A 19,319-nucleotide genomic window follows, 5' to 3' on the forward strand; every position below is an offset into this window, starting at 1 on the left:
CAGTTTATTTGGTTAAGATCATATGTTTAATGTTGATACAGAAATAGTTGATGGGATAAACTATCATATTATTCTATTTGTTGAATGAACAACAGATGCTAACGTATTAGCTGTAGCTTATAGCTATACTGTCATTCCATTGATGAGATATTCAGGAATTGACAGATGCTAATTGTCTTGATGATGAACTATTAATCTACCATGTATATGAACTATAAGATAGATTTTATCAAGCAACAAGTGAAGGATCACCTTGTACCGTTTTAGTGGTGTTTGATTCAACTAACTTTAAAAGATCAAATGAAAAGCAAAAGTCAGCATAAAACACATTATGTTCCACTTGCATGAGTATATACTAGTTTCCCCCTGTAAATCATTCTTGAGTGGTTTGTCATTTCTCTTGCAACGAGATGACGGTTTCAAAAGCTCCAGCAAGAGCCCTCACTTTGTTTCTCCTCATCTCGCGAAGCTTGTTTGCAGTCTCCTCGATTACATCGTTGGAAACTGGTGAGTCATACTTCCCATGTGATTTTTCTTGCTGTCTCTGAGGAACTGAATTTTCTTGCTTCTTTTCGACTGCTGGTTTGATTTCCTTAGACTCGACAACTTTACTTACAATTGCTGCTTGTTCCTCTGCTGCTACTTCGACCACTTTGACTTCTTTTTCTGTGACCTCCTCTTGGGAATTATCTGCAATGTCTTCAACTTTATCAGAGCTATTTGTTACATTCTCTTTTGTCTTGATATCGGCAGGTGTTTCGTGCTGTCCTGAGATTGTAGAAGATCCGGCAATCACAACTGTTGGCTCTGCATTACTGATAGCATTTTCAATCTTGGCCAATTTCAACGGATCTTGATCACCTCGTACTATATCATCTATGCCCTTTTCAAAGTTGCTCAAACTCTGCACCGGCTTCTCCTCGGCTTCATTGAGATAAGAATATTCTATGTCCTGAAGCTTCATTTCAGGTTCAGGAACGTTGCATATGCTTAGATCTTCATTTTTGTCAAGATTAAAGCTGGTGATCTGCCGTTCCTTTTTTGCTGGAGCACTACGTACACTCTCCTTCCTCAAACCGATGCTGCTCCTCCTCCCACTGCCAACAGACGAGGTGGAGAGGCGGCGTTTTCCTTCTTCCTTCTCCACCGGTTTCCATTTCTTAGCAGGAGGCGGTTTAGGGGGAGCAACAGCCTTGACTGGGAGTGTGGAGGCACGGCGGGCAACACCAGAAGCAGTAACAGGTGTAGCAGCAGCGACAGCAGCTGAGACGCGCGCTTTCAGTGAGGGAATAGCTGTCTTGTTGTCCAGGGGTCTTGTTCTGGTTTGTGCAGGCTTGGTTGCAGTGGCTGGGGAGGCTGGTTTCCTCGTCTGAGGCTTAGAAACACCGGTAGTAGGGGTTCTCAAAGCTGTTGGCCTAGTCTGTTTTAGTGGTGCAGTTGAAACTTTTGGTTTGGGGGAAATTTGATTTACAGCTCCTCTAAGCTTTGCTGTTCCTGTTTGTGGAGAAGCTGTTGCCTTCTCCTTGCCAGGAAAAGCATCTCTTCTTCTTGTTGCCATATAATGATTAGTCCTTCTTTATGCCTGCATTCCCAAATATGCAGCAGAAAAATCCAACTAGGCTGAGCAAATTATGTGTAGTCATACTATCCAAATGCAAATTATGTGTAGTCATACTAGCCGAGCTACATTATTAGACTACAAGATCTACATTATTAGGTGACACGTGGCATTAATCTAACGGTTACATTACAGGATCCAATGGTTGAGATTTGCTTTGATTTTTGACAGAATTTCACTTATGGACCTGATCACATCCCTATATAGATATATATATATATATATATATATATATATATATATATATATATATATAATGCGACGATGGGTTTAAAAGGAACATTTCAAACGAGGGGATTTCTCTTCCTGTTTTTGGCCATTTTCACTGACATTTTGTTTTTGTTTTATTACCGATTAAATGCAAAAGAGAATGCAAAGGAAGTGACTAAAAAATTAAATGAAGATTATTAATTTATGCAGTAGAATAGTACCTTAGATAATGCAAAAATGTTGAAATCTTTTTCTTCCCAACTAATTGATTGAGAAGAAAGAGAAATAGAATAAGATGGCAGCAAATTCTTGTTGTTATGAAAGAAAGTTGACACTATTTGAAAGAGAGAGATAAGCAGTATCTGTGAGAAGGATTGGTTACTTTGAAATCAAACCTTAAATCATGGAGAGCCCCAACTTAACAATTCTGTTATTTATCTTATTTTCTTATTTTATATTGGTATATATGCATAGGGAAGTGGTAATAGTATTATTAAAAAACTATTAACAATTTACTCATTCAAAAATGTAATAAATGGATTCAATAAAATTAGAAATGAAGTAGTACATTTTTATGAAAGAAATGAATTTCCAAAAAAATAAACGAAAGAGATGAATTAGAATCATCCCCCAAGAAATGAAAGGTAGTTAAAGTTCCCTCCTTATTTAAGTAACTGCCCAAAACAAATTCTCCTTTGTATTTCATTTTTTCGACCGTTATTTCATCGGCTAATCGCGGGCGGAGCTTTCTACTCCGTCGTCGCCACAAAATATCTAATTATGTGCTCGTCGAAACAAATGAAGATGCACCACCACCGCTCTTCCACGGCCATGGAAGATTGGAGAGAGGACGCAATCAGCCGCGGATCCTTAAAACCCGTCGATCTCAACACCGGATCTAACGGCTGGGCGGCTCCACCCGGCGATCTCTTCTCCGTCCGAGGACCTAATTACTCTACCAAAAAGGGCAAAACTCCCGCCGGCGAGTGGCTCCTCGATCCCGCCGGCGTCGATTGGATCCGATCCAACGGCAAGCTCGAAAACCTCCTCGCGCGCCGCGACAACCGCGTGATGAACGCGCTGCGCGAATCGAAGAAATCGACGCAGGAGACGTTCATAATCGCGGTGAATCTCCAGATCCCCGGCCGCGAGCATCACTCCGTGGTGTTCTACTTCTCCAGCAAGGAAGGGGAGCCGATCGGATCGAATCCTCTGCTCCACAAATTCATCAACGGATCGGATGAATATCGCAACAGCCGATTCAAAATCGTGAATAAAATCGTGAAAGGGCCGAGGATTCTGAAGACGGCGGTGGGGAGATACTCGGCGTGTCTGCTCGGCAAGGCTGTGAAATGCTGCTACCACCGGGGAGCGGATTATCTGGAAATCGATGTCGACATCGGCAGCTCCACCGTCGCCTCCGCGATTTTACGGCTAGCGTTAGGGTGCGTGAAGGCGGTTACGGTGGATTTGGGGTTCTTAGTGGAGGGGCAGACGGAGGAGGAGCTGCCGGAGAAGCTATTTGGCGCGGTGAGGATCTGCCAGATGGAGATGAGCTCGGCGAAATTTGTAGATGTCGCCGCGCCGTCGTCGGTAACCAGTAATAAGGTCTTCCCCGTCAATAGTGATAAACATTAGATACAATAGATTTCATTTTTCCATCAACTTGAGGTGCTAATTAAGCTTCTAATCTGCAATGGAAATTGCATAATGTTAATATTAATTTTTTTCTCTAAACTAGATGTTTGCTTTTCTTTGGGCCAATGTTAGTGTTAAAATCACTCTTGCTATGTGAATTGTAGTTTAGATACACACAGCAGATTTTGTGTTACCAACAATGTTACTTGCAAATTTTAGTAATAAAGGTTACACTTACTAGTTTCTGGCTTTTTACCATTTCAGTCTATCTGATTATTGCCACATACATACAACACCAATTCTCGACATAATTATTTACACCCAGCAGCTGCAAATCCAACTTTCCCTGCACCAACATCGTACACCACCTCAAACGTCTTCTGCTGCGTGTTGCCGTAGATCGCGACGCTGCTGGCGTCGCTGTTCCCAGCGAACGCCAGGCAGAGTCGCGATTTAGCGACAGCCACGAGGATCCCGGTGGGGTCCAGGTCGAGCTTGACATTGCCACCGAAGGTGAAAGATATGGTTGGAATGGAGACACTCGTGTACCCACTCAAGTCGTAACACGTGTCGAGAATGGAGTAGGCCCGAGCGATCGGGTACTTGGACATCAGCTTCCGGAAGGCAGCGCTCATCGCGCTGTAGGCTGCAGGGGGGAGGCGTGTGATGACGGTTCCCGAGTCTATAATCCCCCCGGCAGTCTGGAAGACAGAGTGCCGGATGGGCAGTTGTCGGCCTCCCACGCTTATGGAGACGATGTCGATGAAGTAGAACGACGTGCCTTGCGAACGGTCGAGGGGTGTGAAGTTTACTCGAGTGAGGGCTCTGCTTTTGCCGAGAGTCAAGTGCCCTGTTTTGCTAGAAGTTGATGGGAGGCAATAGGAGAAGTATTTCCCATATTTTGGTGCAGTTTGGGACACAATGGATAGGGCATTTCTGCCTAGACCTAGTAACCCTGCAGTGTTGCCAAACAGGCCTTGGTTGTTCTGGCCGCACCCGAAGAGAATGCTCGGGAAAACATCGGCAGCCGATATGGTGAGCTTGTCCCGGCTGAAGAACCCTACCGAGAAGGACTGGTCACCGTACTGGATGCCGTAGACGCACGTCTTAGTGCTGCAGCCAGGGCTGTTTCCGGTGGCCGAGGAGAGTTGGGAGCACTCGGCCGAGTTGCACGACACGTTCTTGTAGGAGCTTGAGGTCAAAGGGTTGAAGATCGGTTCTTGTTGTTTGTAGCAGGATCGGGCGCATGGCTGACACTGTGTCCATGTTAGGTCGCTACCCGTGTCGAACATGAGTGAGAGAGTTCTCTTGGGGGTCCCTAGGCCGACGGTAACGATGTAGTTCCCTGAGCCTAGGGATCGCCCGGACTGGACCGGGAGGTTGGTTTTCTTGTCGTCGAAATTGTTTATCTTTGAGTTGAGGTTCTCAAGTTTGTTTTTCTTCGAGTTTGAGTTAGGGTCGATTCGAGCTTGAATCGACTCGACCCTAGCTTGGTCTTGCGAGAGGATCTCACTTAGAGATGGGGCAGTGGAAGCATTATTTTGAGAGCATGGACCATGCCTGTGGAGAATTTCCATGGTTGATTTTCTCTTGTTAAAACCTGTTTCATGTAGTAATATTATTTCATCAAATTTAATGGCAATATTAAAATCTTACTATAATCTAATAGAGAAATTTAACTTAATTAAATTGCACAAGTCTGCTTAACATACTACTCTAAATTATGAAATGAGTAATTAAAAAGTAGGCAAGGTTCTACATAAAAATAAAATAGTAAGTCGATATCTATATAAACTGTTTTTTCTTGAGCTCTATAAAATTTGTGACAATGACACGGAATAAACACACACACCCCACATAAAATTGCCACCAAATGAAATTATTTTATTGAGATGAAAGAAATGAAAATTTCATAACTTAGTGTGATGATGAATACAGCTGTGCTGCACTGAAAATATGAAACTCCAATAATCCAGAAATAGGTGACATTATTGGCAGATAAAAAGCAAGAATTACAGAGATAAATGTAATAAATATCTTATGTTTTGATGTATATAAGCCTCAGAATGTTTGTTTGCTTGAAAATGACATTTGTGTTATATATGTTGGACAAGTGTACGTGAACTGAGTGTAGCATTTATTCTTGAATTATTTGAACAAATATATGAAATTATATGTGAATATATAGACAAACTTTATATACTATATCATGAGATGCCTTAGTTGCAAGTGTATGAGCTTTTTAAAGTCTTTGATATCATTACTGAGGACAAGAGAAAAAAAGATGAAATATGAATGATTCATTAATCAAGTATTAGTTGTTGAAGATTACAAATCTCAGACTAGATCTTAATTTCAATAATAATCTTGGACCATGTGAACTGAAATTAATATTTTATCATCTGCTTTTTTAATTACTAAACCAACCCACAAATAATCATAATTATTATAGATAAAAAGTTAGTTTTTCTGACTAATTCGGCAACTGTGAAAATATATTAGCCCCTAAAAAGTACTCCTATGAGCAGATATATTACTCCAATTTAAAGTTAGGTGGATATAATTATCATAATTTCCTTCAATCAGACTAGACTCATAAACATTTGTAAAACAAAAAAATTCCACTACAAAGAATAGTGTAGTTTTCTTGAACCCTAAACACACACTAACTCCTAAAATGCGATAAACATAGTAATTTAAAAAAGCAAAGAAACAAAAAGAAGAAACAACAAACCTTTGATGGTAGAGTGAGTGCAGACATCTGCTGGAAGAAAAGAGCTGATTTCAACACTACGAAAATGGGTCTCATCATTTCTGCCTTCAAAACCACTGCTTCTCTCCACAAAACATGAAATCATTGTGAAAAAATGGATAAATATTATCATCTTCACAGAAAAGGGATCATTCAGAGTGGCCATAACTGAAGATTCAACTATTTTCTTCACAAAGATTTATTGTTTTACATGAAAAAAATAAGAGATGTGTTTGTGCCTATGTGGGTTTAGTGCAAGTGATCATCACACATATATATAGAATGTTTTTCAGCTTATCTTTTCTCTTACAAGAATATACAGGTCACCCCACTATGGGAAAGATATTCTTTGCCCATTTTGTGAATGATTCTTAAATGTTTTATTTTTTTAAAATGTTTGTATGAGATGTTATACTGTAAAGTAAATTTTATTTTTTTATATATACATGATTGTATCTTTTTCTTGTTTGGCTTATATAAAATGTCTTCCCAACTAATGTATGAAATTAACAAATTCATGATAATTGATACGTCTACATTAATTTCATGTCTTGTGGTTTTTGGGAAAATGTCTGTCTTGATTTGAGAATTCATGATAGACTATATTGTTTACATTATTAACCTACTTTAACTTTAATGCTTTTTATATTTTATGCAAACCTTTACTATTAAGTGGTATATAATTACTTTTATTTTCTAAAAAATTTCTAATTTCAAATGCCAAGATGAGTTTGTCCACTTTATATTATTGATTGCGTAAATTACTCACTTCATCTCAATTAAGTTGAGTCTTATTTCTTTTCGGAATATCCTAACTAAGTTGAGTTATTTCTATAAAACATCTAATCACTCTTAATTTATCTTGTTTCCTACTTTACTTTTTCTCCTCTCCTATTTTACTTCTTATCTCCAATAAAAACAAGCAAATGTTTTCAAGCATAAAAACTTGGCATTATACGTTCTTAGAGTTTTGTCCTCACCTTATCTAGTTCGACGGAGCTTGTTTGGTTTATAGTGATGCTACTTTTAAAATGAGTCATTTCATCTTTGGTGACAACTCACCTGAATTGAGTACACTATTGGAGCAATGTGGAGCGTAGCTGTGCCTTGTGGAAAAAGACATTCCTCTACTCGGCTATTTACGATTTCTAATTTCAGTTTTCATTTTATTTCAATTTGCTCTTCTTTCTTTTGAGATTGTATTATGCTAGCAAGTCAGTATCAATTATTCCAACATCATTCACCAAATCTAAAAATAAATGCTAAAAAGAAGAGGTGGATTGGTGGGGTTTCCACTTAGAAACAAATTAATCATTACTTTTGTAGAATTACATTTAGAAATTGAAAAATCTACCCAATGTAAAAATATGAGAAGTTGTGTTCGTAAATAATTGGACGTAGTCATTTGACAATACAATCTAGGCTGAGTAATATTTCCACTGAAGCCCCAATCCTGAAAATACAAAGATTGATAAAATTTCTGGGAAATAATTAGAAACCACTCAAGGAGATGATCTTCTTGAAAGAACTCTATACAGCATAGAGATATAGTAATCTTCTACTCACCATCCCATTTGAGCTTTCAAAATTTGAGCCATTTCTTCTCCTTCTCTTTCCTAGAGACTGCATTTGATGTGGACGCATGAGCCTCCTCTGCATCGGCTAGTGCTTTCCGCGTTTCGTTGAGCTTCCGCATAGCAGCGTCATGGACGGCCTTCTCCTTCTTGTTCCGCTTCACCATTTCCTCAAGCTTGTCGACTTGCGATCTCAAGCTCTGCATCTCATCCTCATAAGCAAGGAGCGCCCGCCTATCCTCTTTCCTTGTCTCGCCGTTTGCTTTGTTCTGCTGCTGCCTCTTTGCAGAGCCGCCACCGTTCACAATCTGCCCGTGCATTGCGAGCTGGGTGTTGATAAGAGAAAACACGTCTTTCGAATCCTCCTCCTCGTCAGCAGCTTTGGTTGCAGCGGCTAATTTCTTGTCACGCATTCTCTTACCGCCCCTGGTGCGCTTCTTTGCTCGCGCCTCCTTGTTCTCGTCTTTGTCAAGAGCTTTTACAGCGTCATCAAGAGATTGCTTAGGTGCAAGAACCTTAACGGGGATAGGATTGAGCCTGCCCTGTCCGGATGCACCCAGACCCATTCCTTCACGGTATCCCATATTAGCCATCATCTTGGAAGCAATGCCACGTGTATGATTCTCCCATGTTGCAAAAATAGCAGTGTCGGTTTGGACCCCCCTCTGCAACATTGAACTTTCCAAAAACCCCAACCCTTCTGGGCTGTCATCTTCATAGTCACAAGAATCAGATTGCTCAGAACTTAGATCAGACTCTTCTTCGTCACTCCTCTGTGCATACTCAGAGTAAGTGATTGCTTCTGCTCCCAGCTTTTCTGAACTTCCATCGTCTCGAAAAATTACCTCCCCCGTTCTGAGATTCTCATCCCATGACTCTAGTTCAGCTTCTCTCCAAAAGCCAGGTTTGCTATCTGAAAGGGCCCAGATGCTGGAACCCACCAGTGACTGCTCCCAAATAGTAGGAATATATTTCTTCAAAGAAGATACGGGGACATCAATGCCTGCATATATAATGATCACCCCAGTAAGATTTTAACTGGTTATATACTGGCAGTTATCCTTGCAAATGTCAGAGGAACATAAAACATTTTTATTTTGTGTATGAAATATATGTGAACTAGATGTTTGGCTGCTTAGTCTCTCTTCAAAAGCCAAATAATATGACAAAATAACATTCGATCCAAACTAAAAAACCATATGATGTGTTCTCTAAGCACCTTTTACGGACACAAGGTTCATGAATACAAGACACAGATTTGTGCACAGGGTCAAATTGTAAACAATCTCCCAGGTCTATTGTCCAAATTTGTTATGCTAGAACATACCATGTGATAAGCGGCAATTACTACCAAATCGACATCGTTGTTGTAGAAAGAACTTGCACATCTGCACTTGCGTGGTTTAGCATTAGTGAAATCATCTGTCTAAAACCAACTTGCTTATGCATAAATGTCAGACAGAATGAAGATAACAAACATAATGCAACTCCACTGGAAGTCAAAAAACTAACAACTGAAGAATGGTCCTTTACTGCATAGACATTTACAAGCATATCGAAAAATAACCTATTTATGGAGGTGAATTGTTCCAGTAATACCTCGGAGCTATAATGGACCACAAAAAAACCTAATTATGGAGGGATATTGTTCCAATAAATTGACCACAAAATATCTCATTGAGACTGATGCAACTTCAAAGTTAAAGCCACCAAGCATGAAGTGGAAGGAGGTAGTAAAAGGAAGCAGCAGATAAACAATTGACATAATTAAGGAGATAATGGCATAAAAAATGTAAAAGGCATATTTAAGAAGTGCATTAAGACTAAAATAGTAGCCAACTCACCAACATGCTTTCAGTAGTTGGAGTCAGGAATGATATCTTTGCAGATTCTGAACCTTTCATGCCAACAATAAGCCCATTGTACCACCGCCCATCAATATGACGGAATCTACATTTTGATCCTATAGAATAGGTCTGATCCACCAACGGTTCCAGTTCCGGTTCCACATCTGTTGATTCCAGATGCCCCACTTTGACATTATCAGCGCTTACTAAACCATTCAAAGCAGAATCAGCCTCTCTTAGCAACCTCGCTCTTTTGAGCTGAAAAAGGCCCTCCTCAGCATCTCTGATGCCCCGAACAAGCTCATCGTGGATCTTCACAATACAAAACACTTATGACATTGAAGAATACAAAAGTAAAAGCAGAAACCTATAATCCTGATACGCAAATCATTTTTATTTTCGAGTAAAGCTGCATACAGCTTATGTCACCTTTACATAAGCAGTAATCTCTTTGAGTAATAATAATCACAGAGGGGAAGGAGTAATAATGGATAAGAATCTTCACCCTTTCCAATGGAGTTTCCTCAATAAATATAGAAACATGCTCGTCCTATTTAGGAAACTAACAAGATTCTCACCCCAGTAGCTCAAAACTCATAAGAGATCCTGGTTTTAGGTATTACAGCAGTATCAAATTCATACGCAACAGTGGAAATCCATACTAAAGTGCTGAAATGTGAATAACAGAAGTAAGAAAAGTCTCTAATCCACAGCTACCTCAATGAAAAACCAACTACATAAGCTAGGGAAGAAAACTAATTAGGTTGTTTTTTTAACATGAAAAACGGACGCAGTATTTTGGGGTTTCAATCGAATATAAAAACTAAATTGACATTTGATGAGAAAAGAATGAGATGAATTCAACGCAAAATATAATCCAGAGGAAAAATCCCCGCCAAATGCAATTATATAGACACGATACGAGGAGGTCTACGCATAACTGTAAGGAGCGTACCGAAAGAAGTTCGGAGTTGGAGGGGTCGACGGAGAGGGCGTCGGCGATGGCGGAGAGAGAGTCTTTCTGTTCCTTGAGTTGGAATTGGAGCTGGTCTTCCACAACCCTCGCTTCGTCTTCATCCGCCATTGGAACGCTCGGCTCAACCAGAGAGAGAGAACGAGTGACGAAATCAACGCATTTGAGGTAGTTGCGACTTTTAATTTAATGCTGCTACTCCTTTACGTTTTTAATTAAACTACAAACGGTTTTCATAGGGTGTTAAAATTATTGACAAATGATATATTTATTTTATTTTTATTTTTATTTACCTTTCTATATACCTTCTTCTTTTTGGAATTTTGGAATATGAAGGCTATATTTCACTTTTTAAGAAGATAAATACATAATATACTTTTTCTATATAATTTCTCCTCTTGAAGATACTCTTAGGAGTCACTCTTATTGTAGGCACAAATTTTAAAAAATGTAAAGAATAGTAAGTTGAAAAAAATTGTTGAATATGAGACCCACTTTTTTATATTAATTTTATAATAAAATGTAAGTGAAATGAGTTAGTAAAATGTTAATGTGAAACTTGACGCCAAATGGCAAAGTGTGACTCTTATAATGGGACAGAGGAAGTATCACATATTCACAATGCTTTTTTCTATAAAAGACATTGAATAAATGGAAAACATTAGGATTACAGATAATGTGTGGAATATGAATACAAAATCAACATAACTATATGATGAATCTATCATGGTATATAGTTGCAATGAAGAAGAAAATCACGGTATACATCCCTGTATAGATAGATACAGATACAGTAGACTGGTAGAAATGTTGATGTTATAAATACAGTAGACTGGTAGAAATGAAGCAACTTCAACCGCCAAAAAACTGAATTGAGAAGGAAAACATCATCAGCATCAACAAATATGGTTGTTAGACTGGTTCTAGCTACTTTGTTAGAGGAGGCTCTTCTAGCCACTTTGCACGAAAGCCCGTCCCTTTACAATCAGCACAGCATGCAGAACCCTGTAAACCATACAAGTGTGTAAGATGACCGGTTTTGTCTAGAGAGATCGAGTGGATTTCATTTCATGTACGCTATAGAAAGTTTACCTTCCCAGTGCAGATGACACATGTGGTGTTTCTTGAAGGAACTTGGCACAACATGTTATCACCAATGATGAAGAACCCTGTTCCACTGCACCATTTGCACTCAATGTGCCCCTTTGAGTCGCATGAAGAACAAGCAACAGGCGTTGGTTGCTGACATTTTTAATTGAATGGTTTTTGTTAGAGGAGGGAGCATCATATAGTGTAAAGAATCATTAAAGGAAGAACTTCATGAGATGCAATTATTTTCGCCAGTCTATGTATATGACTTCGAAGCACAGGAGACGATTGCAAAAAACCATTTACAGTTTGTAAACACTATTCAGAAAGGTACAAGCTTAATTCACTGATAAATTTCTTAGAGAAACAACCTATGATGTGTGTGTTAAAGTTACTTCAACTTGGTGCTTCAAAGCAACCAATGCAACTTCATGTAGCATAAAAAAGAAGCAAGACGAGTGGAAACTAATTGGCGAATATCTGACCAGCAATTTGAAAACCTACAACTTCAATAACAGGTGTCATTACTTAATCTTCATTCTATCAAGCAAGCGGTGCAACTTCACAAAGCAGAACCAGAGATGCAAGATTTGTAACAAGGGAATATCTGACTAACAATTTAAGAACCTACAACTTCAACAACAGTTTTATCCGCCAAGATCGGTTGAATAAGCTATGTTTGTAAGCATAAAGAATTTACAGCTTCACAACAGCTCTTACACATTCATCACATACAAGGCGTTGAAATTATAGGTGTTCGGCTGTCTCATCACTAACACAAAACATGGGATCGCCACAGGATCACAGAAACAGCTATGGGAGTCTATCAACATACAAAACCATCAAGAATATATCGTTCCACACCCCCTTTTGCAAACTAAATCGTAATCCTAATGGTTGCTCCTAACCTAAAATCACAATCAATTCTATTTCCAGTCAACACGAAATCCAATTATTAAAAAAGTTAAACTCGAATCATGTCTCTCTTCAACTTCCTTTCACTACGAGAATTGGCACTAGCCTATCACGGATAAGCTCGAATTTGAATACTATACCATCAAACAAGTCAATATTTAAAATATTCTCCCCCTTGAACGAAGCAGGAAACCTAGAAAAAAAAACTTGACTGAATTAATCGAAATTGATACAGAAAAGTTACCTGAGAAATCAACCACGCACGTTCCATGCGTTGCGAGAAATTAGAACTCCCGTATGACTCCACCATTGAAGCTCTCACACCAACCCTCCTCGACATAACAAATACAGCTTTTTTCGACGGCACAGCAGAATTTCCCGAATATAAATTCATCGGTCTATAACAATAACAGCTACAACTCGACATTTTTTCAGAATTTCCGCCCAATAATACCAAACTATGATTGAAAAAAGAAATTATTGATGTTGAGTGTCTTCTGTAATTAAAATATGAATTTATTGTGGCGCAAAACTGTTACGTTGAAACTTTAGTCGGCTCACGTCTCGACAACTTCTACCTGCCGCCAAATTGGGCCTTAAGGGCCGGTTAACAAGTATGGGCCTTTATTTTCTTGATTTCTCAAATCACGGGCCTGGCCTGTTGTTTATTATAAAGAATTACTAACTGAATTGTGATTTAGACACCAATTTATAAATTTGTCCTACAATTAGGAATAGGTTGGTAGATTTATAAAATTATCATCCATATAAACTATCTTGATTAATGTGATTAATTATTTGTGTTTACACGTTTGGTATACTATAGGAAATATTCATTTTATTTTCTACGTTGTTATAGCCTCCATCTCTATTACTCCACTGTCTCAACTCTCAAGTCTCCATTATTCATTTTATCACTCTACTTCTCAAGTATTTCAGTCATTTTAATCCCACTCTCTCCACGTTCAGTTCATGAAGCAGGTCTCCTATCATTTGCCTAATTTACAGTCCATAATTACAAGCACAATTGACCACGACTCCAGCGACCAGCAATTGAGCAAAACATAATTCATATAGCATAACTGAACCAAGGCGCGGTGTGATTTTTGACGAAATTGATCAGGGAATATGATTTAGGAAAAAATCATCAAAATTACCGGCGTAGAATGACGGAAATGAGAATTGCATTTGTTTTTTTTCAATGAAGATCACCTATGTCATCTCCTACTACATACACACAAACATGAGTGATGGACCCACCATTACTTATCATGTTTGTGTGTATGTAGTAGGAGATTGGCATAGGTGATCTCAAGGGGTTTTTGTTGCAGATTCATATAACTTTTTTTGCCAATATGCACATTCTTTGTCGTGGAATTGTGATCAATTTTTTGTGAATGATGGAACAGATCCAGAGAAATAAAAACAAAGAATATTTGTGTAATTTATCGATAATACGAGAGTTTATTATATTGGGCTCGTCCTTAATCATAGGCTTTAAAAATAAATAATCTATGTTATCAAACAATAATAATAATCTAATATGCCGTTATCATAGCTACCAATAGGCCTGTCAAAATGGATATCGGGTATTGGATATCCGAAAAAGTCGGATAATTGGATACCCAAAATCCGATTTTTCGAATATCGGATCGGGATCGGGTAGTGAGAATTTTGGATTATCGGGTATCGGATTACCCGATATCCGATCGGGTATACCCGAATTATCCTATTTATTTTCTAAAATTAATAAATTATATTTTTATTATAATTAAATGTAATATAATTTCTTAACTATAATTTCATTAATACTTAATGGTTAGCATATAAGATATGTAATTTACTTTTTTAATTTATGTTAGTTTCATTGACTCGTGATATTTATAATTTTGAATTATTTGATTATATTATTGTTAGATCTTGATTCTTATGAATTATTGAATTGTGATATTTATAAAGGATGAATATTTGAATTTATGAATTTTGATGGTTATTGACTTATTGTGGATGGATGAAAGATGTTAATATGTATAACTTATGAATTTTGTATTTTTTAAAAGTATGTAGTTATTTTCTTTTAAATTCGAACTACTACAAGAATTAGTTATTTTATCTTAAATTCGAGGTACTATAAGAATTTTATATTTCTAAAAGTTTGTAGTTATTTTTACTTGAATATTAGTACTTCAACATTGTATAAAATTCGAATTAAATAATATTAAATAGATCCTAAAAGTTCGTAGTTAATTTTTAAAAAAAAATCAAAATCACAATTGGGACTGGATACACGAAATAAAATTCGGTTGGATTTTGGTAATTTCAGGATCGGGTATCCGCGGGTACCCAATTTGACAGGCCTAGCTACCAAACTAAAAATTTTATATTCAAATTGATTTTGGCCAATTTTTTTTCTCAATTCTAGTTAATAAATGTGGTAAATTTAGTAATCTCGAAAATCGAAATTTATTTATGTCTCAACTTAATATGGTGCTAAACAATATAAACGTAGAAATCTTACCTAAGTCTTTATTGCAAAATAAATTGAAATCGTCAATTAATTTTTTTTTAGAAAAAGGTTAAAATTATAGCAAGAATTGGAAAAGGTCTTAAAACCAAACAGCCCCTACCGGAGCAGATCTTTGATTCACAACTAAAAGGCATCTCTTCTGCCGCAGCTGCCATTGCATAATCAGCAATTCTCAACGCGAAAAAAATTAGTTATGGACAAGGGGAAATCAGTGATGGGTTCGGGCCGGCGATGGGCAGTCGGATTCACGGACAATTCGGCGTCCTCGTCGTCACGTGATATTCCGGATCCACCGGGCTTCACTAGGGCTTCCCAAGATCAGGTATGTGCACCTTTGCAATCACCTACATGAACTACACCAAGTGAAATTATCAACTGTTTGAGCGCACACACTTAGTAGATATCGACGTTAATATTTGAGTGACGCGATTTACCTTTATTTGGGGTTAGGATGATTCAGCTGTGAGCAAGCAGAAGAAGGACGCTGAGGCAAATTGGAAAGCTCAGGTAAAATTTATGCGCTTTTAGGGATTTGATTTGGATTCGACTGCTAATTTTTATGCAGCGTGGATTTGATGTTTTGAAATAAGAATTGCTTGTAACTGAGATCGTGCTTATTATTATTTGATTCTGTTGCTTATGATTGTTCCTGATCATGAACCAATTGGGGGTGAAAAGTTTGAGTTCTTTTTTATGTTGGGGTTTGGATCGAATTGCTTGAATCTTTTGATCTATTTGACTTTGTCTAAAATGCTTTTGATCATCTCTGATGTTATCGTGTAAATGACTACTTCTGTCGAAATCTATGTGATGATTAAGGTTTAAAATGTTATTTAGTGATGTAAAGAATTCCAAATGGGAGTTATGATTTCTTAAGAGAGAGAACTTGGATTGAAGTGAAGAAATCTCAAAGGGGAAGAATTTCCTATTCTAATGTGAAGGAACTTGTCTGTAATAAAATTGCGACAGTTTGTAGGAGGAGGAAGTTTCTTATCTTTACATGTTGGGTTTCGACTGTAGCTTTAAGCTACTGCTCTGTATAGTGTTGATTCCATATTTCAGTGCTTTTTGGTCTCTGAGTAGTGAGTACTGAATGGTCTTTCTTGAGATTTGTTTAGTTTATACATCTTTGCTCTTCTTTACTATGCGTCTATGCTCATCGATTTGCAATTTTTTTAAAGATTATGTGCTTTTGCTTTTTTTGCTATTTGGCTTTATTACCGCATCTTAGTTAGTTTTATGTCTAAAACTACTGGAAACATTCATTTGTATGTACAGAAAGCATGGGAGGTCGCACAAGCACCCTTTAAGAATTTGATGATGATGGGATTCATGATGTGGATGGCCGGAAGCACGGTTCATCTATTCAGCATTGGCATAACATTTTCGGCTCTTCTACAGCCAGTCAACGCACTTCGTGGGGTTGGGAAAAGTGAGTTCACTTACAACATACTCCCGCCATTTCCTAAAAATAGGAACTTTTGAAAGGCACGGGTTTTAATGCAAAATTGGTAAAGGAAGAGAGATAGAAAGAAAAAAGTGTGTTAGTAGAAAATGGGTGTCACCTCATTAGATAGAAAGAAATTTACTAAAATGGAAAGTTTCTATTTTTAAGAAACGGACCAAAAAAGGAAAGAGTTTCTATTTTTAGGAAGCTGAGGGAATATTTAATTGCTGTGCATCACTGATTTTATTTCATATGCACTTAGTTTTTCCATTTTCTACATCAGTTGTTGCCTTCTGTGATTTGTAGTGCACTGTGCACCAGTCACCAGAAGTCATATTTATTGGCCTTACTTCAATTTTGATTGCTGATAGATTTAGGTGTTTCTGTAGTAATATTGCTGTTTTTATCTCATAGTTTGGCTTTGCAAGCTATCTAGCTGCATCGGATGCTTATCGATTCTGACAGCTTTGGTTTATCTACTCTCTCTGTCCACAAAAAGTAGTCCCATTTGTGACGGCACAGGTTTTAATGAGAAATTTGGTAAAGTAAAAGAGAAGGAGAAAAAGTAGGTAAAGTAAGAGATATATGGAGAAAAAGTAGGTTAAGTAAGAGAGATATGGAGAAAAAGTGGGTAAAGTATGAGAGAGAGACTTTTCATTTATAGAAATGGGACAATTTTTTGTGGACATCCCAAAATGGCAAAATGAGATTATTTTTCGTGGATGGGGGAGTATAATCTATGAGTGAACTGGAACATGATGGCTTTTACCTTGAAATACTCTACATCACTCTAACCTTTTCAATTCTTACACCTTAGTGACTTACGACTACTGTTGCTTTTGTAGTGTTTGAGCCATATAAGGACCACAAAGTCGACCTTCTAGCACCTAAGCTAGTATTCATCGCCCTTAATGTGGCAGCTTTAGGGCTGGGTGTCTGGAAGGTTGGTTTTCGAGCTTCTTTAGAAGTCGTTACTCATTAGAACTCCCCCCAATTGCATTTTGAAGAATTTGCGAGATCTCACTGAATTCAATTTTTTGTTGACAGCTTAACACACTTGGTCTTCTTCCAACTCATTTATCGGATTGGGTTTCATCCTTGCCCCCACCACAGGTTTGTTGATCATACTAACAACCATTTTTGTCTGAATATAAACTCAATGAATAATACTAATAATCTTGACTCTTTGTTTCATGGCTCTAAATAACTACAATACCTTGTATAGAACCAACATGTTTACAAATCATAATCTATGGAGAAGCTTCACAAATAGTATCATTGCTTTATGATGTGCTCTGATGAGTTCCGTTTTGATGTTCAGGAGGTTGAGTATTCTGGCGGAGGTATCCCGCTTTAATAGCTTCTCCTCCGGTAAAAAATAGGGCTGGACGAGAGGCGTTTTGATTGAAGGGCATGATCTGAGGTCTAGGTAAAATGCTGTATTGCTGTCTCTGATCCATGGATGCAGCTATAGAATGTCAACTTGGAACTTGGATTTTGCAGTCTGAAAAATAACTAGCAGATTTCAGTTATTCTGGGAGGAACTCTAGCATGCCTTTTTGATTTATAATCTTGGATGATGTTACATAACTTAATTTTTAGTTTTATTTAATTTTATTTTACCACTTTTTAGTGAACTTGATACTGTTAAAAATTTAAATCATCTTTTTACGTAGAAATGCAAAACGATGACACACATATTGGTGAGTCAAGCTCTCAATTTGTTGGTTTGAAGCTTTACGCTTCTTCTATGTTATGTTTTTTTTCCCTCATCCAAGTCTTTCAAGTTTTTTGTCTTTTTGCTTCATTTTACATATTCCTTATGGAATATGACATGAGCAGGTTATATTTATTTTATTTTTCAATTTTATGGTTTTCAGAATTTGGTTAGAGACTTGAATAATTGTGTCATTTTCCCTTATTTTGGTGTTAGAATAAGTATACTCCCTCCGTCTCTCTAGAAGTGAGGCGTTTTTATAAGGGTGTCTTCGGTGGCGCCCCTCCCACTAGCCCTTCCCATGCCACGTCAGCACTAGCCCTTCCCATTCCACTGCCACATCACTAGCCCTTCCCACTACACTAGGACTTCCCGCAATAAAATTAATAAATTCACAATTAAAATTAAAAATTACGGAATTAAAATTTACAGAATTAAAATTTTGACACGAGCCGTATTTTTAGAGTTTTTTTAAATAAAATAAAATAAAATAAAATCGGTGGGACGTCCGAGTGGGACGTCCTACCCACGCCACAGTGGCGCTCGTCAGGTAGGACGTCGAGCTGAGGGGCGAGGGACGGGCGTGGGCGCCCTTCCCGCCCACTATGGCGCCCGTCAGGTCGCCCGTCCCCGACGGGCGAGTGGGAGGGGCGCCGGTGGAGATACCCTAACATAGTATTACTAAAATATTGAATGACAATAATAAGTAAGAGCATCTCCATCCGTGCTCTTATATTTAAGAGCACGGAGGTGGGCCCGGACCCACTTTTACTCTTTGTCCTTAGGCAAGAGCACAAAACCCACATCCGTACTCTTCCGCAAGGACAAGCTCAAGGGTCCCACTATTCTATTATTTAATTTAAATACTTCAATTACTAAAAACATTTCTACAACATAAAAATATATTAAAATATAAAAATTATATAATTAAATCCTAAAAAATAAAAAATACATAATTAAAATTCTAAAAAATAAAAGTACATAATTAAAAAGTGATTTTTGGGGTGAAAAT

General features: G+C 37.8%; 6 protein-coding genes across 8 annotated transcripts; 2 read left to right on the top strand and 4 right to left on the bottom strand.

Annotated features, from left to right (window-relative positions):
• Window positions 1-51: 51 nt before the first annotated feature.
• Window positions 52-1,781, bottom strand: LOC125223014 (uncharacterized). Its single transcript, XM_048125957.2, has one exon. The coding sequence runs from the start codon at window positions 1,556-1,558 to the stop codon at window positions 392-394; it is 1,167 nt and encodes a 388-aa protein (XP_047981914.1). The 5' UTR covers window positions 1,559-1,781; the 3' UTR covers window positions 52-391.
• A 669-nt stretch (window positions 1,782-2,450) lies between these two features.
• On the top strand, window positions 2,451-4,867 carry LOC125223017 (protein ENHANCED DISEASE RESISTANCE 2-like). 2 transcript variants are annotated; one of them, XM_089062392.1, is made up of 2 exons: window positions 2,451-3,436; window positions 3,731-4,867. In XM_089062392.1, the coding sequence occupies exons 1-2, from the start codon at window positions 2,609-2,611 to the stop codon at window positions 3,737-3,739; spliced, it is 837 nt and encodes a 278-aa protein (XP_088918518.1). In that variant the 5' UTR covers window positions 2,451-2,608; the 3' UTR covers window positions 3,740-4,867. The 2 variants fall into 2 exon arrangements, with proteins under 2 accessions (XP_088918518.1, XP_047981922.1); XM_048125965.2 differs by lacking the exon at window positions 3,731-4,867 and having other exon boundaries at window positions 2,455-3,710.
• On the bottom strand, window positions 3,650-6,477 carry LOC125223016 (aspartyl protease family protein At5g10770-like). The gene is made up of 2 exons (XM_048125964.2): window positions 6,201-6,477; window positions 3,650-5,066 (listed from the first exon to the last, which is right to left on the bottom strand). Exons 1-2 carry the CDS (start codon window positions 6,382-6,384, stop codon window positions 3,778-3,780), a joined length of 1,473 nt encoding a protein of 490 aa, XP_047981921.1. The 5' UTR covers window positions 6,385-6,477; the 3' UTR covers window positions 3,650-3,777.
• A 1,021-nt stretch (window positions 6,478-7,498) lies between these two features.
• On the bottom strand, window positions 7,499-10,793 carry LOC125223389 (zinc finger (CCCH-type) family protein / D111/G-patch domain-containing protein). Of its 2 annotated transcripts, XM_048126519.2 has the most exons (5): window positions 10,595-10,793; window positions 9,637-9,951; window positions 9,120-9,180; window positions 7,785-8,795; window positions 7,499-7,671 (listed from the first exon to the last, which is right to left on the bottom strand). In XM_048126519.2, exons 1-4 carry the CDS (start codon window positions 10,721-10,723, stop codon window positions 7,801-7,803), a joined length of 1,500 nt encoding a protein of 499 aa, XP_047982476.1. In that variant the 5' UTR covers window positions 10,724-10,793; the 3' UTR covers window positions 7,499-7,671; window positions 7,785-7,800. The 2 variants fall into 2 exon arrangements, with proteins under 2 accessions (XP_047982476.1, XP_047982474.1); XM_048126517.2 differs by having other exon boundaries at window positions 7,499-8,795; window positions 10,595-10,792.
• A 532-nt stretch (window positions 10,794-11,325) lies between these two features.
• On the bottom strand, window positions 11,326-13,125 carry LOC125219369 (DnaJ/Hsp40 cysteine-rich domain superfamily protein). The gene is made up of 3 exons (XM_048121333.2): window positions 12,861-13,125; window positions 11,705-11,854; window positions 11,326-11,617 (listed from the first exon to the last, which is right to left on the bottom strand). Exons 1-3 carry the CDS (start codon window positions 13,041-13,043, stop codon window positions 11,540-11,542), a joined length of 411 nt encoding a protein of 136 aa, XP_047977290.1. The 5' UTR covers window positions 13,044-13,125; the 3' UTR covers window positions 11,326-11,539.
• Window positions 13,126-15,239: 2,114 nt separating this feature from the next.
• Window positions 15,240-18,227, top strand: LOC125219046 (uncharacterized). The gene is made up of 6 exons (XM_048120901.2): window positions 15,240-15,465; window positions 15,594-15,650; window positions 16,422-16,575; window positions 17,436-17,533; window positions 17,638-17,703; window positions 17,912-18,227. The coding sequence occupies exons 1-6, from the start codon at window positions 15,337-15,339 to the stop codon at window positions 17,945-17,947; spliced, it is 540 nt and encodes a 179-aa protein (XP_047976858.1). The 5' UTR covers window positions 15,240-15,336; the 3' UTR covers window positions 17,948-18,227.
• The last annotated feature ends 1,092 nt before the right edge of the window (window positions 18,228-19,319 follow it).

This window comes from Salvia hispanica, chromosome 1, assembly GCF_029641045.1.
Source record: "Salvia hispanica isolate PSC_SH4W2 chromosome 1, Shi_PSC_v1, whole genome shotgun sequence".
NCBI lineage: Eukaryota > Viridiplantae > Streptophyta > Magnoliopsida > Lamiales > Lamiaceae > Salvia > Salvia hispanica.